This window comes from Erpetoichthys calabaricus, chromosome 12, assembly GCF_900747795.2.
Source record: "Erpetoichthys calabaricus chromosome 12, fErpCal1.3, whole genome shotgun sequence".
Lineage (NCBI taxonomy): Eukaryota > Metazoa > Chordata > Cladistia > Polypteriformes > Polypteridae > Erpetoichthys > Erpetoichthys calabaricus.
Window position 1 is genome coordinate 9,933,556 of NC_041405.2, and position 26,983 is coordinate 9,960,538.

The 26,983-nt window shown below is 40.1% G+C and overlaps 1 protein-coding gene across 1 annotated transcript; it reads right to left on the reverse strand.

Moving 5' to 3' along the window:
* Window positions 1–4,706: 4,706 nt before the first annotated feature.
* Window positions 4,707–26,474, reverse strand: LOC127529788 (uncharacterized). The gene is made up of 8 exons (XM_051934602.1): window positions 26,194–26,474; window positions 26,085–26,111; window positions 20,749–21,051; window positions 17,241–17,534; window positions 12,632–12,670; window positions 9,077–9,160; window positions 6,225–6,247; window positions 4,707–5,118 (listed from the first exon to the last, which is right to left on the reverse strand). Exons 1-8 carry the CDS (start codon window positions 26,222–26,224, stop codon window positions 4,996–4,998), a joined length of 924 nt encoding a protein of 307 aa, XP_051790562.1. The 5' UTR covers window positions 26,225–26,474; the 3' UTR covers window positions 4,707–4,995.
* Between the last annotated feature and the right edge of the window lie 509 nt (window positions 26,475–26,983).

Genomic DNA, 26,983 nt, shown 5'->3' on the forward strand with positions numbered 1-26,983 from the left:
GATTTTTGTCATCATGCAAGTGAAGTGTTCCTTTACTTCATGTGCAATGTAAAACCTTATCATTATTAGCAGATGTTTGATTAACTAAAACTAAATTGTTCTCAGTTTTATTTTGGTCATTCTGTGGAATGGTCATTTTACAAAAATTAAATAAACGTAAGATATATTTTAAAACAATACTTTGTTAGCAATACTAACATATTTTTAAAAAAACAAACAAGGATAAATATATTACAAAATCGTGCAACATGCTTCAGACTCCATTGTGAGTAACAGAGAATGAATGAAGGTGCCAGAGTGGTTCTTCAGAACGATGCCATAGAAGAACCATTTTTGGTTCCTATAAGACCCATCCACATGAAGGCCACAAGAAGAACTTTTTATTTATTTACGACTGCAAAAGCCTCCATACAGGATAAACAGACAAAAACAAATTTGGACGAGATAGAAGGCGAGAGCGATCCTCCGGTTACCTTCGGGAAGACTATGGAGAGGTGGGCGGAGTCTGAGTGCGGCGGAGTTAAATGGGAGCATGCGCAGAGAAGTGGGGTCGTCTTCTGAAGGAGTGAGGTGTGAAGGAGGTTGAGACCAGTCGGTTAAGATGTTAAGGAGTTTATCAAGCGTTTCAGATGGCAATCACACCATTTAAATTCAGGTCTTCAGGTTTTCTTAAAATGTTAGTATTCTGCTAGGTAGCCCACCATACAGTAAAGATTTCATTTTTTTTTTGCTACATATTAGGAAGTTTTTTAAAGAGCCAACGTCATATGCCCGAATGAAATGGTGCTTTGTCAAGCAATAGTTCTACGAGGAACCAAATAACCCACTAAAGAGTCATAAAGTACCATTGAAGAAGCAGCATTTTTAAGAGTAGAAGGCATTAGACGAGTGAGACGAGACCGAGGCCGAGATCCAGTGACAGGAGCCGTGTTGAAGTGCAGCAAAGGATGGATACACGGCAGCAACCATTGTATATCAAACGGTCCTATTAAGAACCACTTACTGTTACAGCCGTCTGAGTGCTCATCCATTCATCTGTCCATCAACACCCCCAGGTCACTACAGTAATTGTTTTCTTAATGTGATGTTATAAAATTAGAACCGCCTTCTGCTGGAATTCAAAATAGCTGAAATGATCTGTTAATTTTGAGGTGGCACAGCACTTAGTGTGGGCTCAGTTCTCTACCTGATCAGTTTCTGTGGGGAGTTTTCATGTGTTACATATGCTGACATTTTTTTTCGTGTATGGTTATTAAACTAGAAGTGTCTGTTTCATTCTAGTTAGTATGATCTGTTACCTTTGAGGTGGCACCGGGCACAGCTATAGAAATGCCATTCTTTAGGTTTATTCGCTGTCGAAGCTGTATACTATTTTTCACTTTAAAAACCCACAAAATATGATAGGTCTAAAAAATCCCCTTCGGGATTAATAAAATATCTATCTATCTATCTATCTATCTATCTATCTATCTATCTATCTATCTATCTATCTATCTATCTATCTATTTTACTTACAATAACCAATTTATTATAGCGTTCCATTTTTCATTTTATTTATTTATTTAGCTTTATTTTGTATTAATCTCCTGCATTCTTCAATAGGGACATTAGCCTGAATGTCTAATTGCATAGACCTGAGATTGCAGAATTTATTTTTTAAGATAAGCTTGTTTCAGGTGCTAAGAAAACGGTGCCATCTAGTGGTCATTTCCAATGTTTTACTTTCCAGATTTGGTTTTCATTAGTAAAAGAGACCACTGGGGCACTTTACATACTCTTTACCAACAGTTTTTTCTTCCTCAGTTGCTCCAAAGGACTTGACTCCCAGCCAGGTGACATTTACATAATTCTAATGGCTTTCAAAGTATCCTACAGAATTAGTGCATAATTTCAATGAGCCCATCCATCTTCACATAAGTACTAGGCTCATATACAGTACAACCGGCTGGGGGAGTTATAAAATTCATGAGGCTGAACTAATTAAAAAGCTTGTATTTATACCAGCAGTCTTTCTTAAACCGTTTTTCCTAGTGAGAGTTGCGGTGGCGGCTGGCCAAGCAGATTAATCAAAACTTCCCTGACCCTGCCTTCCTGGAGATATTCCCAGGCACTCCAATGCCCGTTCAGAGATGTAATCCCTCCACAGGGATTCTGTCCAGTGGCAAGCTTTAGCGGGAGCACATTGTCCTTAAGAGACACCCAAACCACCTTTTGTAATTCCAGAGAAGCAGCGATTCTACCCTGAGGTTCTCCCAAATCACTGAGCTTGTCAGCCTGTCATGCGAAGTAACCGCTTCTCTGACGCTTGTACTCACAATCTCATTTTTTTGCTCATTATCTACAGTTTATGATCATAGATGAAGACAGGAATGTAGATGGAGTGATAAACCGAGAGTTTTGTCTTTAGACTCCATTCCCGCTTCTCCACCATGGACCGATACAATGCCCACAGAACAGCTGTCGCCACTCCAATCCACTTGTTGATCTCACGTTCCCTTTCCCCATCACTCGTGAACAAAATTCAGAGATGCTTGAACTCCTCCATTAAAGGTAGTTGTTCCCCTTTTACCTGGTACCTCTTTTCAGAAACTTTGTGTGGATTCGAGGGTGAAAATATGTGCACACAAAAAATGCATAATATGCAAAAAAAAAAATTTCATATATATATATATATATATATATAGGGGCGGCACGATGGCGCAGTGGTAGCGCTGCTGCCTCGCAGTTAGGAGACCCGGGTTCGCTTCCCGGGTCCACCCTGCGTGGAGTTTGCATGTTCTCCCCGTGTCTGCGTGGGTTTCCTCTGGGTGCTCCGGTTTCCTCCCACAGTCCAAAGACATGCAGGTTAGGTAGATTGGTGATTCTAAATTGGCCCTAGTGTGTGTTTGTGTGTGTCCTGCGGTGGGTTGGCACCCTGCCCGGGATTGGTTCCCTGCCTTGTGCCCTGTGTTGGCTGGGATTGGCTCCAGCAGACCCCCGTGACCCTGTGTTCGGATTCAGCGGGTTGGAAAATGGATGGATGGATATATATATATATATATATATATATATATATATATATATATATATATATATATGTATACAGTCATATGAAAAAGTCTGGGAACCCCTCTTAATTCTTTGGATTTCTGTTTCTCATTGGCTGAGCTTTCAAAGTAGCAACTTCCTTTTAATATATGACATGCCTTATGGACACAGTAGTATTTCAGCAGTGACATTAAGTTTATTGGATTAACAGAAAATATGCATCATAACAAAATTAGACAGGTGCATAAATGTGGGCACCCCAACAGAGATATGACATCAATACTTAGTTGAGCCTCCTTTTGTAAATCTAAAAGCCTCTAGACGCTGTCCTCCTATAGCTTTTGATGAATGTCTGGATTCTGGATGGAGGTGTTGTTGACCATTCTTCCATACAAAATCTCTCCAGTTCAGTTAAATTTGATGGCTGCCGAGCATGGACAGCCTGCTTCAATCATCCCATAGATGATATTCAAGTCAGGGGACTGCGACAGCCATTCCAGAACATTGTACTTCTCCCTCTGCATGAATGCTTTTGTAGATTTCCAACTGTGTTTTGGGTCATTGTCTTGTTGCAATATCTAACCTCTGCATAACTTCAACTTTGTGACTGATGCTTGAACATTATCCTGAAGAATTTGTTGATATTGGGTTGAATTCATCCGACCCTCAACTTTAACAAGGGCCACAGCTCCAGCTTATCCAGCACCTCTGGGGGACCCCGAGGCGTTCCCAGGCCAGCTGGGAGATATAATCCCTCCAGCATGTCCTGGGTCTGCCTCGTGGCCTTCTCCCAATGGGACTTGCCTGGAACACCCCCCCAGGGAGGCATCCAGGTGGCATCCTGACCAGATGCCTGAACCACCCCAACTGACTCCTCTCAATGCAGAGGAGCAGCGACTCTACTCCGAGTCTTTCCCAGATAACTTGAACTCTTCACCCTAACTCTAAGGGAAAGTCCAGCCACCCTGAGGAGAAAACTCATTTTGGCCGCTTGTATCCACAATCTTGCTCTTTTGGTAACTACCCAAAGCTTGTGGCCATAGTTGAGGATAGGAACATAGATCGACTGGTAAATTGACAGCCTCGCCTTGTGGCTCAGCTCTCTCTTCACCATGTCAGACCATTGCAGAGCCCGCATTACTGCGGATGCCGCACTGATCCATCTGTCGACCTTTTGCTCCATTCTTCCCTCACTCGTGAACAAGACCCCAAGATACTTGAACTCCTCCACTTGAGGCAGTAATGTGTTCCCAACCCGGAGAGAGCATTCCACCCTTTTCCGGCAGAGAACCATGGCCTCGGATTTAGAGGTGCTGACTCTCATCCCCGCTGCTTCGCACTCGGCTGTGAACCGCTCCAGTGAGTGCTGGAGGTCACTGTCTGATGAAGCCAACAGAACCACGTCATCCGCAAATAGCAGAGACGAGATTCTGAGGTCACTGAACCAGACCCCCTCTGCTCCTTGGCTGCGCCTAGAAATTCTGTCCATAAAACTTATGAACAGAATCGGTGACAAAGGGCAGCCCTGGTGGAGTCCAACCTCAACAGGAAACGAGTCTGACTCATTACCAGCAATGTGGACCAAACTCCTGCTCCTCCTGTACAGGGACTGAATGGCTAAAGTGTTTTCAGTAACACTTTAAATTAAATAAAAAAGGCAATTTGAATACAGTAGGGAACATGTTTTTATTTATAGTTATTCTTAAAAGAAGCCTATCAAAAAGAACTGATAGTTAAAACATAAGCAAAACCCTAGGGAACCACATTATCTTTCTGTTTATTTCCCAAAAGGTCTGGCATTTACCTTCAAAACCTTTTAAGGAGACGGTATGTTTACTGACTTAGTGCCAATGAAATGATGCTACATGTCCATCTTGTGATCAAAAATTTTATCTCAGCATTGCGATATAGTGCAGCGATTCTAGCTTCAGCATGCGGTTGTGTCCTCATGTCTGCACAGTACGAGTCCTAGAATTTTCTGACCTGGGCGTACAACTCAATATCAGTTGGTTTTCTTTGCTGTGCACTGGCGTCACATGCGTTGTCCTGTATATATGAATAAATAGTTGTTGGATCTTCATTACTCTTCAGCTAAAACAATGAAATGAAAACAATTAGCAAAGCAAAAGAGTTAGAAAATGATACAACACATTAAATGTGGCAGAGTGGTTAAGGCTTTGGACTTCAAACTATGAGGCTGTGGGTTCAAATCCCACCAATGGCACTGTGTAACCTCAAGCAAGTCACTTCACCTATCTGTGCTCCAACTGGAAAAACAAAAGAAACGCAACCAATTGTATGTCAAAAGTTGTAACCCGCCTTTGATAAAAGCATCGGCCAAATAAATGTAAATATAGTGCAGGCTTACTACTTCCTCCGGATAACATTAAAAATATATATTTTTCAGCTCCATACTTCCGTTTTAAAATTTCCTTTATCCAGTGTAGAATCAGAAAGGGCCAGTCACAAATATAAGGCAGGAATTAACACTGAATTGAATACTAGCTCACCAAAGGGCATCTACAATGGGCCAATCAGTCTAATCTGAGTCTCACTGAACTCCCTGACAAACCCACCGAGAAAATGACAAGTCCACATACACAGTGTCCAGGCTGAGATCAGGTGGTTACCCCAAGGTCTTTATCCCGAGACAATTTTCCACTAAGACTGTGTTGATTTATCCATTCTAACAAATATGTCATATTTAGGAGCTTATTTTTGACATTAGCTTAAGAAAAATACATTTTCACGTATGTACTCAAAGGATCACCCTCTGGGCTCATCTGAGGTACGTAATAACACTCTGGGACGAGAAGGTCTGCTGTTGCTAATCATGTCCTCTTCCATTCCCTCCACAGATGCCCAGCAAGTGCAGCTGACTCAGCCTCTTCCAGTCTCCCTATAAATCATTGGGTTGACGGAAAAAGGCATTACTCTGTGATTAGAGCACACCGCAGGACAGAACTCCTGTTCCGTGGCCTTCCACGAGGGAACAGATACACTAAGCTCTAACCGGCTCTCTATTTTTACCTATTTGATTTCTTTTCTGCTCCATAGAAGACTTGTTTTGCTTTCAGTTTGCTCGATTAAAAGTTGGCACCCTAACATTTATCGCTTGAACTTGTCGTTCTTCAGTCGACCACAACATCCATCTATCCATTCACACATTCTCTGAAACCAATTTTTCTATTACTTACCTGCTGATTTTTGCGTTGGAAACCTGTAAAAAAAAAGCAAACATAGAAAAGTGGGAAAATATGAAAGTAAATTTATAATGGAAGTTATTTAAAATAAAATGGAAATGGGCCCTTCAATGTATATGACTAATTGCTATTGCAAAAAAAAAAAATAGTAAAAAATTGTAAATAGCAATGAAGGAAAGACCAACACATGTGATAAAAGCATTAACAGTCAATACTGGAACTTAAAGAAAGTAAACACGTGTAACATATCCACTGTAGCTGCTTTAAACTTATATCTGAAGTGTTTATTTAAAAAAATATTGCAGTTTTTCTCTCAAATTTAAAAATGAGGCCAATATAATACTTATCCTTTTAGAAAGGTCCGTATCTTTCAAAGAAGCCAACTAATCCAGCACCTCAAGTACTGAATCGTTAAACTTGATGATGATGAGGAGGAGGGAGCTAGTCTTCACTGTAATAGTGAATTGGAGGAACCTGACCTTTAAAGAGACAATATGATCCTTTCGAGTGGCATGGAAGAGAACTATAAGTTAGAGAATAAGATACAAGGTGGTGGCGGGGGGATCACAATCAGATCTAAGCACAAGATAACGCTGTCCAAGGCCATCAACAGTCAGACGTAAGCACAAGATAACGTTGTCCAAGGCCATCAACAGTGAGACATAAGCACAAGATAACGTTGTCCAAGGCCATCAACAGTGAGATGTAAGCACAAGATAACGCTGTCCAAGGCCATCAACAGTCAGACGTAAGCACAAGATAACGCTATCCAAGGCCATCAACAGTGAGATGTAAGCACAAGATAACGCTGTCCAAGGCCATCAACAGTGAGACATAAGCACAAGATAACGCTGTCCAAGGCCATCAACAGTGAGACATAAGCACAAGATAACGTTGTCCAAGGCCATCAACAGTCAGACATAAGCACAAGATAACGCTGTCCATGGCCATCAACAGTGAGATACAAGATAACGCTGTCCATGGCCATCAACAGTGAGATACAAGATAACGCTGTCCAAGGCCATCAACAGTCAGACATAAGCACAAGATAACGCTGTCCAAGGCCATCAACAGTGAGATGTAAGCACAAGATAACACTGTCCAAGGCCATCAACAGTGAGATGTAAGCACAAGATAACGCTGTCCAAGGCCATCAACAGTGAGATGTAAGCACAAGATAACGCTGTCCAAGGCCATCAACAGTGAGACATAAGCACAAGATAACGTTGTCCAAGGCCATCAACAGTGAGACATAAGCACAAGATAACGCTGTCCATGGCCATCAACAGTGAGATACAAGATAACGCTGTCCAAGGCCATCAACAGTCAGACATAAGCACAAGATAACGCTGTCCAAGGCCATCAACAGTCAGACTAAGCACAAGATAACGCTGTCCAAGGCCATCAACAGTCAGACGTAAGCACAAGATAACGCTGTCCAAGGCCATCAACAGTGAGACATAAGCACAAGATAACGCTGTCCAAGGCCAACAACAGTCAGACATAAGCACAAGATAACGCTGTCCAAGGCCATCAACAGTCAGACGTAAGCACAAGATAACGCTGTCCAAGGCCATCAACAGTGAGATGTAAGCACAAGATAACGCTGTCCAAGGCCATCAACAGTGAGACGTAAGCACAAGATAACGCTGTCCAAGGCCATCAACAGTCAGACGTAAGCACAAGATAACACTGTCCAAGGCCATCAACAGTCAGACGTAAGCACAAGATAACGCTGTCCAAGGCCGTCAACAGTGAGACATAAGCACAAGATAACGCTGTCCAAGGCCATCAACAGTGAGATACAAGATAACGTTGTCCAAGGCCATCAACAGTCAGACATAAGCACAAGATAACGCTGTCCAAGGACATCAGCCCAGAGCTAGACATTCTTTTTCTGTTTTCTGTTTTCATGACTTTGCAGAGGTGGAGGAAATCTCCAGTCTTTCTGAAACAGTCAGCAGAGATGAGGAGCCTAACAGGTCACCTCTACCACCGTCCTCAAGAAGAGGGATGGATGGATGTTAAAGCCAGGGTCCCTGTTTCATTATTTTTAGATTATTATCTTTAATGTTCTTTTTGTTTTATGTCATTTATGTCAGCTTATTATTTAGTATCTTTGTATTTTGTATTTAAGTTTAAATCAGTTTCTTGTGTTTTGTGGGTAGAACCCAAAGAGGCAGGGTCACCATGATATTACTACAGTGGTACTACCCTCTGCTTTTATATTGAAGTTGAGGAGATGATTGCAGTAGTGTGTCATTGCAGTCTATGAAAAAGATCTTGTGAGCTTTGTTTTTGTTGTATTTTTCTGTTTTGTTTTAATTTTAATTTGGCTAATGGCTATTGCATTGTGGATTTGAACTTCTTTGACTTCTTAGGCACACTGCTTAGGCTGTATTTGCATTTTCGTTCTTTCTTTCATTTTTGTTTTTTTAATACATTCCTTATTTATAAAGCTTTTTTGTTATCTTATCTTTCAAGATAATGAATGCAGCATGGATGATTTTGGGGATCTTGTAGTTTATGCACCAAGGATAATCCAGGGTGGTAGAGAAAAATCTCTAACAAAAGAAAAATTAGAAAAATATAACAATTATTTATTTTTTCAGTGCCCCAAAAACCACACACTTTGGTGCGAACAATCATTTTGAAGAACAGTTAATGTGTTATACCAACTCTATGCAAAATAAATAAATAAACAAACAAATATACAGTGCATCCGGAAAGTATTCACAGCGCATCACTTTTTCCACATGTTATTATGTTACAGCCTTATTCCAAAATGGATTAAATTCATTTTTTCCTCAGAATTCCACACACAACACCCCATAATGACAACAAACCTTGTCTGCAATGGACCCAAATGAGAATTCCTCCTGTTGTCAGCAACAAGACCACAATTCCAAATATGCACATCAGATAGAAACCTTAAAGAGAAGATAAAGTAAATTATTTCAAAGTTATTTGAGATAGTATATTTCTCAATAAGGTTTTGCATTCTAAAAAAATCATTCACAATACTGAAGTATAGACTGTTCATCGGCTGCACTATTATACCTTATATTATAAGAGACATTTTTAGGGAGATTAATATAAGAGTAATTTTGGGATAGGAAGCCAAAAGGTGTAAAAAGCAGCAGAATGAAGGCGAACATGGGTTCACAAGTGACAGCTCGACTTGTAAATACTAAGTGGGTTGTGTTTTCCATGCCAAGGGCAGCAGCTATAAATTGTCTTTTTTGATGTTCTGCTAGCAGAATTTCTAACACTGCGGCTATATTATGTTATCTTGCTTGTGGTGAAATCTGTACCTGGACGCTGTACAACCGCACCAATAACATCGATTTTTTGACAATTAGTGATATTGAAAAGGAGTTATCTATTAATGTGAACAAAATAAATGAATTGAGTCTTGCTACTTACAAAGATTATGAATAGGTGTTCCAGTCTGTAGTAGAATGCATTCCATTACATGCTGGTTAACAGCCTGGTGTGCATCAAATAACTTTGAAAACTATTATGATTTGTGTTCATTTTTAATTTGTTACTCATTAGGATATTAGAAAATTTTAGACTTGAACAAGTCATTCAGTCCAGCAAATCTTGCCAGTCCTGCCCACTTAATTCTGCCAAAATAACGTCAGGCCGAATTCTGAAGGTCCCCAAAGTCCACCTGTCTACCACACTTCTTGGCAACTTATTCCATGTGTCTATGGTTCTCTGCTTGGGAAAAAAAAAACTTCCTAAAGTTTTGAATGAAATTTACCCTTAGTAAGTTTCCAACTGTGTCTCCATATTCTTGCTGAACTTATTTTAAAGTTTGAATCTCAGTCCACTTTACTAATTCTATTCATAATTTTAAACACTTTAGTCAGGTTTCCTCTTAATCTCTAAATGCTCAGCTCTTTTAATCTCTCCTCATAACTCATCCCCTGTAGCCCTGTAATCAGCCTCATCGCTCTTCCCTGGACTTTCTTCAGTGCTGTTATGTCCTTTTAGTAGCCTGGTGAGCAAAACTGCTCACAGAACTCCAGATGAGGCCTCACCAGTGTGTTATAAATCTTGAGCAGAACTTCCTTGGACTTCTACTGTACACATCAGGGCGCTATATAACCTAACATTCTGTTAACCTTCTTAATGGCTTCTGAACACTGTTTGACAGTTGATAATATAGAGTCCACTACGACTCCTAAATTATTCTCATCAGGTAGACTTTCAATTTTCAGACTTCAGATTAAATATTCAAATGTAACATTTTTACTTCCTGTGTAATATTTTACATTTACTGACATTAAATTTCTCCTGCTACAAATCTGCCCAAGCCTGTCTGCTGTCCAAGACTCTCTGTAATAATTCCAGATAGGGGTTGGGTTAGGATTAGGGTTAACCCTAAACCAAACTTTTTTTCCAATTATATGCTTTTGCATATTGCTGCTAGGGTGTTTGCTACCATGGAACTACAGGCCTGTGTTTTGATTGGATCAACCTTATAAATATCAGTGTCTCACACTTCCTTGTCATCTGACTTTTTAGTGTGTGTTTCATTTTCTCAAGAATACCTAGTTAGATCTAATTTGCTTTGTCTTCCCTACTAGATTTCAGACTTAGCATTCTGGCTTCATTGTTTGGTTTAACTGATTTCCTTGTTTCAAGTTTGGCTCGTTTATTGGAATATGTTTCATCTACTAGTCTCAAATCCAATCCAGACTTCCTCCTGAACTCCATGGACAGAACAGGGAACAATGTAGGCATCTTTCTGAAGGATACATTGTAATGAAGGGTGACCTCATCCTTAACCTAAGGGGATATATTGTGTAAATTCTAGTTATGGTGGGAAAACTGTCAGTGATCCTAAATTTCTGGCTGTATATAATACCACTTGTACTTTTTCAATGGCTGCTACCCAGAATCCTCATAAAGAGGCATTTGAAAAATTGCCTTTTAAAAGTAAATAAAATTTATATATGAGTAAAACTAAAAACTATAATAGTGTTCATTCATTCATTTTCCACTGCTTATCCAAAGCTGGGTCACAGGGCAACAGTTTTAACATTGAGTCCCATATTTAGTTCTCCCCAACCACAATTGCCATCTCATACTGTGTGATCCCAAAGCATTCCCAGGCCATCTGGGAGATATAATTCTCTCAGTAAGTCCTGGGTCTTACCCAGGGTCTCCTCCAAGCTGGTCTTGCTCATAGAAGCTCCACAGGGAGGCATTCATATCAGATGCCCGAACCTCCTAAATTGGCTCCTCTCGCTGCGGAGAGTCAATGTCTGTACTCCAAGCCTCTCCCGGATGTCTGTGCTTCTCACCCTGTCCCTAAGGTAGAGCCCAGCCAATCTCTGGAGAAAGCTCATTTCAGCTGTGTGCACCAGCAATCTCAGTCTTTCAGTCATTACCCAAAGCTTATGACCGTAGGTTAGGGTAGGGACATAGATTGACTGGTAAAACGAGAGCTCAACCTTCTGATTCAGCTTGTTCTTCACCATAATTCATCATAATAACAAAACAATTTAATCCCAAACCTTCTTCCGGGGCACCTGAATTAATTTAGTCACTGGCTACTGTGGCGGGCGGTCGGGATGCCCCTTCTACACATGTTCCGGGGGAGCAATCATGGACTGCTCAATACCTCCCCCGGGACGCTTGGTGGCAGCCTCCCTGGCTGACGATGGTGCTTCAGTTTCCCGTAGGGCTACATGGGAGATGGAGTTCTCCACAGCCCTGTTGGGATCTGGGGTGGCCACCAGGAGGTGTTGCATTGGTCCCTGAGCTGGCCTGGACAACTCTACAGTCCTGGGTGGGCTATAAAAAGGGCCGGCAACCACCACAGCACCAGAACTGGGAGGAAGAAGACAAGGTTGCCAGGGAGGAGTGGTGGTGCCAATCAGGAGTGTTGTGGTTATTTGAAAGTGCTTGTTTGGACTGTGTTGTGGCTGGGGAAGTTCACGTGGAAGACGTGCCCTCCAGCTGAAGAAAAATAAAGTCTTCTTGTGTGTTTTACACGTGCCTCTGGTGCAGTCTGTGCCGGGTCGGGCGCTATACAGTGTCCTAATTCACACTACACATGAACATTCTATATACAGTGGATTTAGAAAGTATTCTGACCCCTTCTCTGTCCACACACTTTATCGTGTTGTAGATTTCATTTTAAATGGATATATTTGTAATTTTTACCTTTGAATCTGCACTTAATATAACCCATAATGACAAAGTAATTACATGTTTTCAAAAAAACTTTTCATAACTGGTGCAGAGGAAGGGTAGATGTCATGATTGAACTAACACAACCAAACCTCTAACTTTATGCTTTAGAGTCTAATGCACTAGAAATGGCTGAACCTAAGAGTCAAAGAAAATGAAAAAAGGCCAATAGCCAAAAAAGAAAATGTCACCTGTTTTTGATGTGTACTTAACAGGAGTGGCAACCGTAGCTGAAATAACAAAAAGAGCATTTTAGAATTCAGTTCATTTTAGGCAAGTCTTCAACCCTATCACTAGTACCAAAAGAACTGGGCCCAATCTGAGATCAACTCCCATTTGTAATTTGATTATGTGTCAGTTACCAGTGAGGGGGCACACACCATAAACTTATAAAGAGTTTTTTATGAGATTTTTTTGTTATTTTATTTAATATATGTGCATCATCATCAGACATAGCTTAGCAGTGAAAATTAAAAATTGAAGCCACAGTATTGTTCTTAAAGGATAAGGTCATCCCAAAAACAGACAAAAAAGTGAAAAAGATTCTATTTATATATATATATATTATATATATATATATATTTTGTCACACATGCATAATTAAGGGACAGTCAACAGACTCGATCATGCGTGAAAGTATGAGATACGGGTATTTGGAACACAGTATTAATGCTCTTCTCTACTTTACACCCAAAGAAAAACGGCAGAATAAAAAGCCCACACATCAAACAACGCTCCCATCTCCACTTCCATCCACACAATGAAGATGATTTTCCAGTTCCCGAGAATTACTTCACTTCCGGTCCCCTTTTGATGACTGTAGTTTAGTTCCCCATGTCTCTGCCATCATCTCCAGCTTCCTCAATCCTCATCACATCTGTTTGTTTTATTTCTGCCTGTCATTTTGTTTTCTATAAAAGCTCCCTGTTTTATTGTCAAATGTGTATGAGTTTTGACTTTAATTTGACCTTGCTGCCAACCGACTGGATTCTACAGCCAGTATATAGGGAGGCTCCCCAACTCGTAATCTGTCTCGATTTATTTAATACAATATATATATACAGTATATATATATATAAAATATATAAGAAAAATCCAGTAAATAATGAAAGCACAATAACAATAATTGTAAAAAATGGCTTTTGTGTGTTTAAGGCGCTTAGGCACAGTCACGTGAAAGCTGCAGAGTGTGCATTGAGCATGTGAGTTTGAGAGACGTACCACGTGAAAGCCGGAACTACTGGAAATGCTACAGAAAGTTTAAGTTTGTGCGTTTGTTGACCAAATAACCACATACTCACCTACCTAAACCTACCTGTACAGTTGTTGTACCCCATGTGTATTTCTGGCATTTCAACATTAAACAAGTGTTCCTGCAATGGTTGGATTAGTTGCTGTGTTCTAACCGACACACCACAGTGACTATAGCGAAATGAAAGTCTGCCTTCTCTTACGTTCTCACTTTCCTTTGCAATAATAATCATTAGAAGAACATGCCACAAGCAGGAGTGCATTCAGAATGAACCGCAAAGGACTGTGGGTTGTCCTTTCTTCAGTACGGCTGAGGGAAGTTCTTTGACAGTGATGGGCAGATAGCCTAATATGTCGAGGGACCACCCACAAAACAAACAGAATATTAAAGATACATACATAGAAATGAATAATCAACAATGTTAACATAAACAAGGTATTACAATGAACAAAACAGACCTAAATATGGCATTTGACCGCCAGCCTGAGAAGGAACCGTGGCTGAAACATAACAGATAGATAGATAGATAGATAGATAGATAGATAGATAGATAGATAGATAGATAGATAGATAGATAGATAGATACTTTATTTGTATCCAGGGAGAAAATTGTTATTTATATATTATTATTACTTATTATTTGACTGAAACCTTTCTACAAAGTTGACTTGTGAATTCTGAGATACAACTGGTCACATTTCTTTTGTTTTTTTCAATGCGATCACACACAACTGAAGCGACTTGCTCATGGTTGCATACTGTCAGCAGCATGACTTGAACCCACAGCCTCATATTGTATATCATTCATGACCATTGTTAGTGTTATTTTTTCATTTGATTTTAATATTTTTTTGTTACATTTAATTATGTCAATGTGGAAAGTCAGTTGTTAATTTTCAGATTCACACGTTGATATTCTAAACAAACAAGTTTAGGTACACTATATATACAGTGTATATATATATATATATATATATATATATATATATATATATATACAGTGGAACCTCGGTTTGAGTGTTTTGCAAGACAAGCAAAAATTTTTAATAAATTTTGACTTGATAAACGAGCGAGGTCTTGCAGTACGAGTAGTATGTATACGCTTTGTCTGCTGAGCGTCATGTGATCACAACTGAGCTGATGGTTCTTCTCTCTCTCTCGCTGCGGGATTGTGGGCAATCGTCTCCTATTCTCCATCTGAGTCGGCGTGCCTCACTCATATAGTCAACATCTGTACGAGCGTATACTGTTTACTGCAGCATTAGTATTGTGACTGTGTGTGCACGCGCGCACTTGCGTGTGTGTGTGTGTGCATGTGTGTGCTGTGACGTGCAAGTCCCCATCTTGCACCCTAAAACACGAAGCTGAGTCTCAGTACTTTAGCAACACCAGCTTTATTCAGCTTGAAACAGGAACAGCAGAGTTATTTATTGTAGCGGGATCTGCCACTCTCCTATACACAGATACAGCAGTCAGGCAGGGCCCTGTGCATTTATAATGTTCCTTGTATCACCCATCGACGGCAGGCACTTATAGCATGTCCGCGATCTTTTCGGATTCGCTTTTATGGCGAACTGCTACAGCGCTGGGAGACTGTGATTGCTTTGGGACGCTCTTCCGCGTGTCGTCCCATTGGGTGGAATCCCACAAGAGTTTAGAAACTCACTCACACCAGCCATGATTCTTTTCAAAGGTAAAGTGCAGGTTAATTTGTTTTATGTATTTTTACTTTATATTTTGTATTAATCATTTTTATATGAATAGTTTTGGGTTGTGGAACAAATCATCTGAGTTTCCATTATTTCTTATGGGGAAATTCACTTTGATATACGAGTGCTTTGGACTACGAGCACGTTTCCAGAATGAATTATGCTCGCAAACCGAGGTTCCACTGTATATATATATATATATATATATATATATATATATATATATATATATATATACATAAATATATATATATATATTGTGGTGGATTGCCGGCTTTCGATTCCGGCTCTCACCCCCAGGCCGCCAGGAGGAGCTCTCCCAACAGCGCGAACGTCTCCCGAGTTCCAGCAGGGCCTCATGGACTATGTAGTGTTTATACGCAGCCCTGCTGGATACCTTGGGGGCCACCAGGAGTCGCTGTAGGAGGACTCGGAGGCTCTTATGTGCCCTATAACCCGGGAGTACGTCATGGCCACGTGACAGGAAGATACGATGTGCTCCCGGGTTGAAGAAAAGGACTGTTTGCCCTGACCCGGAAGGAATAAGGAACTGTGGACTGATTGGGCAGAAACTCTTTCGGGTCAGGGAATATAAAAGGACGATGGGAACTCCCAGACATTGAGCTGAGCTGGGTGGAAGGGTGGCAACGCGTCTGGGAGTGTAGGATTGTGTTTATTGTTATTTGATTATTTATTTATTGAGTATTGTGGAGAGGAGGGTGCTTTGTGCACATTTATTATTATTATTATTAATAATAAACTATAATTTGGACTTTTATCTGGTGTCTGACGTCACGTCTGAGGGTTCAAGGGGTCACAGAGACCTCTATCTGTCACAATATATACATAAATATATATATATATGTTGCCCTATACTGGACATTTAGTGCTGTTGATTTAGTACTATTTCATCTGCTACTGTGTCCATGTGGGTTTCGTCCAGGTGCTTCAATTTCCTCACACAGTCCGACATGCAGGTTAGGTGAACCGGCACACTTGAATTGGCCCTTGACGTGTGCGTGTGTTCACCCTGGGATGGACTGGCACCCTGTTCATGTGTTATTTCTGCCTTGTGTCCAGTGGTTCCTGGTATAGGTTCCAGCTACCTCACGGCCCTACCCTGGACAAGTAGGTTAAGAAAATGGATGAATGGATGCTGACTGATGAAAGTTCATGCCCTGTCTTTCAGAGAACCACAAACCTATTGCATTTGTACTTACATATAAAAGAGAAAATGACTTGTTTTTGTCAGCTTGTATTACTAGGGTGTTGTACCATATTATTATGAATGTAGAGAAAAAGCCAAGCAAAATGACACCTTTTATTGGCTAACTAAAAAGATTACAATATGCAAGCTTTCGAGGCAACTCAAGAAGGGGCCTGAGTTGCCTCGAAAACTTGCATATTGTAATCTTTTTAGTTAGCCAATAAAAGGTGTCAGTCAGCTCATATTAGAGAAAGTAAACACGTTCATCTGAACGAATTCTCATGTCTTGTTGTCCCTGACCAGACAACTACAGTGGGTTCAACTTCCCTGACTCCACGGTGTTTCATTGTAAAGGCTGTCCGCAGAGCAACGCCATCTTTGTAAATTTCTGAAGACTGGGATGTCCCCACATCTTACTTCTGCTTGACTCTCCTTTTTAGCTATTTTGGGGAAGCAATGGAGGGAATTAAAGTTGTGTCCATAGTGCTATGTGCTATCAACCATCAGATAATTAACCAAACTTATAATGAGAGTGTCAAGAACGTCTGAAATATGTATTCTAATTTTAGGATCAGTCTGATTAGTCCTCATTTCTTTGTTAATTCAGGTCAAGAAGTTGCAGGAAGCCTTACCACCATTCCAGGGAGTGACAGGTGGACTCTTTATGATGTGAGTGTCTCCCAGTCTGAAGGAGCACATGTAGGTCCCAGTTCTGTTCCTTGTGTGGTTCTTTATTTTAAAAGTGGTGGCTGATATGCTGCCCATTGGCTGTGAGGTGAGGAGCACACCATCTTTGTAGAGTTCAAATTGACCTCCTTTAAAAGGGGTTATTCTTTTATCTTTATGGAACAAGCATGTAAACTCCGCATCCTCATCCAAAATTGAATTCTCTTTTTCTGTGTAATGGAGGAACAAGACCTGTGAGTCTAAATAAAAAAACAAAAACAAATGAAACAATGAACCTTCAAGTTTGTTACAATAAATAGGCAAACATTGTATGTATTATTATTATCATTATTTCATTTTCTACTTTAATTCTGTTAAATATACTGTAATGCACAAGTCCTGTGATCAAAGTCAAAAATATTGTCTGTTCACTAAAGTAAGTACAAGCACGATATCGCAGTCCACATTAGAGACCCTATCACTAAATTGTATTCTGTTGCGGGGTTCCATAAGTCATAATAAAACAAAATTGTGTAATATAAAAATTATACAAATTATGCCTATTTCCAGGAAGCTCTGAGGAAAAATAAATAATAAGAATGGATAATAAAACTTGTAAATGTCATTCTGGGAGTGCTTCACAAATATTTTAATGGATACGGAAAGAATAAAGGCCAAAAAATAACAATGGCCGCAGACTAAGACAAACACCCACTAATATTAGATTAATACATAATAAGTAGGAATAGAAATACAAAAATACAAATCAGAAGCACATAGACACATCGAAATAGATGCATAGAATGTGGAAAGAGAATCAAAAAATGCCACAGAAAATTAAAGAAAATGCCAATTCATAATTATAGCCGGAAATGATCATTAAGACTGAAGCAAAAATATAAACACAATAACATTATGTAAAACAAAGCAATATGCAAAATGAACAATCAAATGAGATAATTCATTTTAATGCCGAATATCAGACATACAGTATCAAACACTGCTATGGAGATGTTACTGGACTCACTGAAGCATGATAGCTTTTGTTCTAATCAAGAATGAGAAAATAAAATCGGCTTTAGGGTTTCTAAATACTTTCTTACTATTCGTGCAACATTTTTGGTCAAAATATTTGATAATTATTTATTTGCTATTTCTTGCTAAACTTAACTAGCCTAGAACAGGGGTAGACAATGTCGGTCCTGGAGAGCCGCAGTGGCTGCAGGTTTTTCTTCCAACCCAGTTTCTTAATGAGAAGTCAATTATTGCTGATGAAGCCCTCATTACTTAAGTGATAGTTTGATGCTTCATTTTAGTGGTCTCGCTTGTTAAGCGTCCCCTCCCTTAATTACTAATTTCAGTCTTAAGCAGTTGCATTCATTGTTTTAATGGCTCCTTATTAGCAATAAGATGTACAGTCAAATGAAAAAGTTTGGGAACCCCTCTTAATTCTTTGGATTTTTGTTTCTCATTGGCTGAGCTTTCATAGTAGCAACTTCCTTTTAATATCTGACATGCCTTATGGACACAGTAGTATTTCAGCAGTGACATTAAGTTTATTGGATTAACAAAAAATATGCAATATGCATCATAACAAAATTAGACAGGTGAATAAATGTGGGCACCCCAACAGAGATATGACATCAATACTTAGTTGAGCTTTCTTTTGTAAATCTAACAGCCTCTAGACGCTGTCCTCCTATAGCCTTTGATGAGTGTCTGGATTCTGGATGGAGGTATTGTTGACCATTCTTCATACAAAATCTCTCCAGTTCAGTTCATTTTGATGGCTGCTGAGCATGGACAGCCTGCTTCAAATCATCCCATAGATTTTCAATGATATTCAAGTCAGGGGACTGTGACGGCCATTCCAGAACATTATACTTCTCCCTCTGCATGAATGCCTTTGTAAATTTCGAACTGTGTTTTGGGTCATTGTCTTGCTGGAATATCCAACCCCTGTGTAACTTCAACTTTGTGACTGATGGTTGAACATTATCCTGAAGAATTTGTTGATATTGGGTTGAATTCATCCGACCCTCGATTTTAACAAGGGCCCCAGTCCCTGAACTAGCCACACAGCCCCACAGCATGATGGAACCTCCAACAAATTTGACAGTAGGTAGCAGGTGTTTTTCTTGGAATGCGGTGTTCTTCTTCAGCCATGCAAAGCGCTTCTTGTTTTGACCAAATAACTCCATTTTTGTCTTATTAGTCCAAAGCACTTTGTTCCAAAATGAATCTGGCTTGTCCAATTGAGCATTGGCATACAACAAGCGACTCTGTTTGTGGCGGGAGTGCAGAAAGGGCTTCTTTCTCATCACAATGCCATACAGATGTTCTTTACGCTGAATTGTAGAATGATGTACAGATACACCATCTGCAGCAAGATGTTTTTGCAGGTTTTTGGAGGTGATGGGTGGGTTGTCTGTCACCATTCTCACAATCCTGCTCATATGCCGCTCCTGTATTTTTCTTGTCCTGCCAGACCCGCTGGATTTAACAGCAACTGTGCCTGTGGCCTTCCATTTCCTGATTTCTTTCCTTAAGGTTGAAACTGACAGTTTTAACCTCTGAGATAGCTTTTTGTAGCCTTCCCCTAAACCATGAGGCTGAACGATCTTTGTTTTCAGATCTTTTGAGAGTTGCTTTGAGGATCATATGCCGTCACTCTTCAGAGGAGAGTCAAAGGGAAGGAAGCCCAACTTGTAATTGACCACCTTAAATACCTTTATATATCATGATTGGACACACCTGTCTATGAAGTTCAAGGCTTAACGAGCTCATCACACCAAGTAATCAGCATTGAGCAGTGACAGGCATTCAAATCAGCAAAATTACAAGGGGACCCACATTTTTGCACAGCCAGTTTTTCACATTTGATTTAATTTCATACAACTAAATACTGCTTCACTAAAAGTCTTTGTTCAGAAAACACCGCAGTACTCAGATGTTCCTAGGAAATGAAAGACATACCACTGTTATCTTTTTTGTTGAAAGGAGAGTAAATTATTATGCAGGCTGAGAGGGATTGTCAAACTTTTTCATATGACTGTACATGACAAAGCAGCCAGCAGTTCTCCATCTCACTTGTTTCCATTTACATCTGTGTGTGTTCATCATGCATTATTTGATTTAGTAAAACACTTAATAGAAAAATGTGAGAGACTGAAAATGATCTGTTTTAGGCTTCAAATCATTTGGATGATACCCTTGGAAAGGAAAACAATCTACAAAATAAGAACATAACATTGCAGACTAACAAACCATAAAATATATAAGGTCTGAGATTGGCCAGGATTGGGCTCTAATGAAGCAACTGGGTTGGAGCGAAAACCTGCAGCCACTGCAGCTCTCCAGGACCGATTTTGCCCACCGCTGGCCAAGAAGATAAGATGGACTTAAATGACGTAATTCATTATTAACCTGCTCACTATTGAAAAAAACAATCAGTTTTAAGCACGTCTTACTTACCTTTAACTTTCAGACTAACAGATTTATTGTTTGTAATGTTTAGCCTTCCTGGACTCTCTTCTCCATAAGCACACGAGTAACTCCCGGTCTCCTCCACAGTAATAAGATGAAGTATAAAAGTGGCAGCTCCCAATTCTTTCAATCCTGGTTGGGTTTGGACTTCATGGCCATCCTTAAATAAATAGAAGGATCCATTTTCTGACTCATTTAGGTGGCTTGTTGGTACTCGACATTTGAATGTCACTGTCTCCCCTTCATCAGCTACTTCTTTGTCCGTGGTCACTTTTCCTAAATACAGCTGGCCTGCAAAGGCATGGCAGATTTGTGTAAAGAGCGGGCTGAGTTCAGAGCCCATTGTGTAGTAACTGGTCCAAAAGTTGACCAAACTGGTGTGAGTGGAGGTAAATTGATATACAGTGCATCGGGAAAGTATTCACAGCGCATCACTTTTTCCACATTTTGTTATGTTACAGCCTTATCCAAAACGGATTAAATTCATTTTTTTCCTCAGAATTCTACACATCACACCCCATAATGACAACGTGAAAAAAGTTTACTTGAGGTTTTTGCAAATTTATTAAAAATAAAAAAATTGAGACAGCACATGTACATAAGTATTCACAGCCTTTGCCATGAAGCTCAAAACTGAGCTCAGGTGCATCCTGTTTCCCTTGATCATCCTTGAGATGTTTCTGCAGCTTCATTGGAGTCCACTTGTGATTCCACCAGTTGATTGGACATGATTTGGAAAGGCACACACCTGTCTATATAAGGTCCCACAGTTGACAGTTCATGTCGGAGCACAAACCAAGCATGAAGTCAAAGGAATTGCCTGTCTCGAGGCACAAATCTGGGGAAGGTTATGAAAAATTTCTGCTGCTTTGAAGGTCCCAATGAGCACAGTGGCCTCCATCATCCGTAAGTGGAAGAAGTTTGAAACCACCAGGACTCTTCCTAGAGCTGGCCGGCCATCTAAACTGAGCGATCGGGGGAGAAGGGCCTTAGTCAGGGAGGCGACCAAGAACCCGATGGTCACTCTGTCAGAGCTCCAGAGGTCCTCTGTGGAGAGAGGAGAACCTTCCAGAAGGACAACCATCTCTGCAGCAATCCACCAATCAGGCCTGTATGGTAGAGTGGGCAGACAGAAGCCACTCCTTAGTAAAAGGCACATGGCAGCCCGCCTGGAGTTTGCCAAAAGGCACCTGAAGGACTCTCAGACCACGAGAAAGAAAATTCTCTGGTCTGATGAGACAAAGATTGAACTGTTTAGTTTGAATGCCAGGCATCACGTTTGGAGGAAACCAGGCACCGCTCATCACCAGGCCAATATCATCCCTACAGTGAAGCATGGTGGTGGCAGCATCATGCTGTGGGGATGTTTTTCAGCGGCAGGGACTGGGAGACTAGTCAGGATAAAGGGAAAGATGACTGCAGCAATGTACAGAGACATCCTGGATGAAAACCTGCTCCAGAGCGCTCTTGACCTCAGACTGAGGCGACGGTTCATCTTTCAGCAGGACAACGACCCTAAGCACACAGCCAAGATATCAAAGGAGTGGCTTCAGGACAACTCTGTGAATGTCCTTGAGTGGCCCAGCCAGAGCCCAGACTTGAATCCGATTGAACATCTCTGGAGACATCTTAAAATGGCTGTGCACCGACGCTTCCCATCCAACCTGATGGAGCATGAGAGGTGCTGCAAAGAGGAATGTCCGAAACTGGCCAAGGATAGGTGTGCTAAGCTTGTGGCATCATATTCAAAAAGACTTGAGGCTGGAATTGCTGCCAAAGGTGCATTGACAAAGTATTGAGCAAAGGCTGTGAATACTTATGGACATGGGATTTCTCAGTTTTTTTATTTTTAATAAATTTGCAAAATCCTCAAGTAAACTTTTTTCACATTGTTATTATGGGGTGTTGTGTGCAGAATTCTGAGGGAAAAAATGAATTTAATCCATTTTGGAATAATGCTGTAACATAACAAAATGTGGAAAAAGTGATGCGCTGGGAATACTTTCCGGATGCACTGTATATTCTGATGCTACAGAAAGGGTTTTTTTCCCGCATCAATTTATTTTTATATTTTTAAAACTTGCAATGTGCTCTCTGTACATGCAAAAGACATTTCTACGTCTAAAAGGGTTTTTTAGGAGACGGTTCGTTGTAAACCAAAGCTTGCTGTCTTGTCAGACCAGTTAACGAGATCACCTCTGATCTTTGCAGCTCAAAATCACCAGCACTACTTTAAGCTCTGCCTTCATGAGGCATTGGATTGGTTTAGAAAATGACAATCAGTGAACCATCTAATTGTTCCAATCCAGTTTTATACAAAATTCACTCGTGGTTGTCTCCAGCTTCAGTGAGACTAAACAGACTCCAAACAAGGCAAACTAGCAAAATAATCAGAAATGTTGCAAAAAATCATAACAAAAGTCCAACAATAGGAAAGGTGACTTGTGTACAAAAGGGCCACCAAAGAATCTTTACAAAACAAGCATTTATTAGAAAAAAATATTCAAAAGAGCAAAACAACACAAAAATAGTTGCCTAAAAGGCAATCCTAAGCAAACAAGTTCAAATCAACAATCCAGAAGAGAAAGCCAGGGACTGAAGGAAAATAAAGAAAGAAAAACAGAAATCCAAAAAGAAAAATAGCAAAACTCACAACTCTTTTAAAAATAAAACCTGAATGATCTCCTACTTCTGAGCCTTCTCTGCTCTGGTTAAATGGAGGAGTAGTGACGTCAGGGTGGCCCCGCCTCCTGGGGATTCACCCACAAATCACAAGGAATATCAGGACATTTAAAAGAATGGTAAATAATTACAAACATCATACAAAATACACAAAAATATGAACAATAATTCAAAAACAACAAAATTGGCAATAAAACACAAATATGTTAACACATAACGGGTGTGTAGAAGCATTATGTAATAATGTTTGTTAATGACTTAATAATGAAAATTATTATAAAATGTTACTAATATATGAATTATTATTTAATGACATTTGTAACTATTTGACTGTAATTAATTTGTTAATCATCATATATTTGTTAGTGACTTCTTAAGTGAAATTATTATAACATGTTTCCTTTTGGAATATTAAGTGAAAATATTGCTTAGTCAGAGGAGTAGTGAATTCTCTTAAAGTGATTTATGGCACTGGGTCTAAAGCCTGCTCTCAGTTTTAATTTTGATGCATGAACTTTTGCCAAGAAGTCTTTAGCGTGTGACACTGTGCTTTGGTGGGTGTAACTTATAAATAAATATATGTGTTCCAAAATTAAAGTGAGCAAGTAAATCAAAAAATATCCGAAACTAAATATGTGTACAATGATGGCTTCAACAATTATTAAAAGGGTGTTAGCCTCGATGGAGACGCTCCACAAAACAAGCAGAGTTTAACAAGCAGGATTAGAATGAAGTGAGTTATTATAATTCTGAGGTGTAGCAAACGGCATTTAATAAATGATTTAAATTTAAAATTTTTTATAGAGTGTGCGCAAGTTGTTAATTGGGGTTAGCAGACATGGTTAAAAAGTGATACTGTGCTTCATGAAAATAGTGATATATAAAATAAAGAAAACAAAAAGAATTCTATAAATAAAAATACTTGAAGTTGATTATTATTTAATTGCAAATGCAGGAGTACTCTTCATCCCTCCATTTACTGAACTGAACCAGCTCAGACCACTTTAGGGTCACAGGTTGTAGGCTTTTTTGGCAACATCAGGTGCAAGGCAGCCTCCAGCACTGAGTGGGGCGCTAGTCTCAAGAAGCCAGACCACCCCGGCCCACCAGCGAAAGCTTGGTCTTAAAAAACAAATTGTGGGCTATAAATGGAGTGGAGAGACTGGGATAATAAAATAGTGAATGTGGCTTTTGAAAAGTTTGGAGAAGCTGAAGATTAAATAATGAACTGAACACGAGGAAGACTATAGCATATTTTTGGCCTTATTTTTTTCAAAAATAAACTCAACTTTTGAACTGCAAGGTTTTTCTGAAGCTCCTCTTAGGGATTTGTTTATTTCTGGTTACACTGCTATGCATTCTTTGAACGTGATATAATTCTTCAATTTCATTCTACATAAAAGATATTGGCCTGGCCAATTTTTCCTGTTGATATCACATTTATATTGAGAAACCCATTTTAACTACATTTCATCCATCCATCAATTTTCCAAACACAGGGTCACGGGGGTCTGCTGGAGCCAATCCCAGCCAACACAGGGCACAAGGCAGGAACCAATCCCGGGCAGGGTGCCAACCCACCGCAGGACCTAACACACAAACACACCCACACACCAACCACACACTAGGGCCAATTTAGAATCGCCAATCCACCTAACCTGCATGTCTTTGGACTGTGGGAGGAAACCCACGCAGAAACGGGGAGAACATGCAAACTCCACGCAGGGAGGACCCAGGAAGCGAACCTGGGTCTCCTAACTGCGAGGTAGCAGCGCTACCACTGTGCCACTGTGCCGCCCTTCACTACATTTTGGAAATAAATTTACAACTAAATTTTAAAAAGGCCAATGAGAACTTTATATAAGAATAAATTCTTATAAAACTCACAAATCCTTTCCTTTTGCTCTTGTTTGAGGCTGGTGAGGGATTATGATATAGTAACTTAAAAAACTGTAAAGCAATAAATGTATTTGGGGTTTCCCTTAAAGACAGGGTGAGAAGCTCAGTAATCCGGGACGGGCTCAGAGTAGAGCCGCTGCTCCTCCGCATCGAGAGGAATCAGATGAGGTGGCTCGGGCATCTGATCAGGATGCCTCCTGGACGTCTCCCTGGTGAGGTGTTCTGGGCACGTCTAACCGGGAGGAGGCCCCGAGGAAGACCCAGGACACGCTGGAGGGACTATGTCTCTTGGCTGGCATGGGAACACCTTGGGATTCTCCCGGAAGAACTAGAAGAAGTGGCCGGGGAGAAGGAAGTCTGGGCATCTCTGCTCAAGCTGCTGCCCCCGCGACCCGATCTCGGATAAGCGGAAGAGGATGGATGGATGGATGGATAAATGTACTTGGTTTAAACGTAAAAGCACCAAGCTGTGAACAAATAAATCCCAAATTATAGTTATCATCTCAATTATCTTTCACATTCATAAAAAACATTAGCTGACTCTCGCAAATTAGAGACTCTTATATTTTTTTTAATAAAAATAGTAAACCCAGTTGAGAATGGAGTCCCCCTGCCTGTGGTGCAATAATTATAAATCACATTATTTAATTCCTTCTCTTCTGCTTGCAAGCCTAACATTTTTATAGATTAATTTATTATAATTTATATTATGTGATAGCATTTTTCTGATATAAAACACATACCTGATGAAACCAGGCAGAGCAACGCAGCTGTAAATGAAACGACAAAACAACATTAAAATCAATTTCAAGCATTTTGCTCAATCATAAAGAGACTGTGAAGAAACCTTACCTGCTAAGATGATGTCGACTGTCCTTTGCATTCTTGTTTTGTGCTCAGTTGATCGTTTCTAAAAATGACTGAAAGGATCTGAAAGCTGACCAAGCTGCTGTGTGCCTGAAATAAAAAGCAAAGCATCTCATTAAGCACTGAAGTATTTGACCCTTAGACACGGACAACTTGGTACCCAGCAGGCGGTTTGAGGGTTTGGGAGGTGCTAATAAAATGTGTTGCTTTCATGATAACTTCCCCCTACTCTAAAAACACCTTCTGACATTCTAAGGCTTATCTGATGTTAACGGTCATAGCTGTGAGCTACCCGACTGTCCATTTGCAACAAGATAGCATCACAGCTTTTCTCTACAATTATTTAACCCTGAGAATTTAATGCATTGAAAAAGCATTCAACACCAACAGTTTTGTCTGCAGGGACATCCCATATTTCCTGGGACATTTCAGCCCTAATTTAATTGCTCCTGCTTATTCGTAAACAATCTTTATTTCTCCCACACTTTAAACATGACTAATATCTCATTGAAGGAACTTCTGCAGACCTTGCAGCATGAAAATTGATCCTTGAAACTACCATACGATTAATCACCAAACACATCAAGATCAGATGATTGCAGAACTCAGAAGATGTCAAGATACAAGCTGACAGCACAGCTTACTTTAGCGGCCCACACACCCCCAGGAGAAGCGAGAAACATATTCCTCAAATACAGAATCTCCACATCTAGGATATGGACCTCAGCTACAGAATGATCAGCCCAGCATCTCCAAAATCTCTACAAAAGAACAA

Coding starts and splice junctions, on each gene's coding strand:
- LOC127529788 (XM_051934602.1), bottom strand. CDS start 26,224: ATGCAAAGGACAGTCGACATCATCTTAGCAG. Junction 17,535..20,748: donor TGTTAGTCTGAAAGTTAAAG/GTAAGTAAGACG, acceptor TTTTTTATTTAG/ACTCACAGGTCTTGTTCCTC. Junction 6,248..9,076: donor TTGGGTCCATTGCAGACAAG/GTTTGTTGTCAT, acceptor TTTTTTTTACAG/GTTTCCAACGCAAAAATCAG.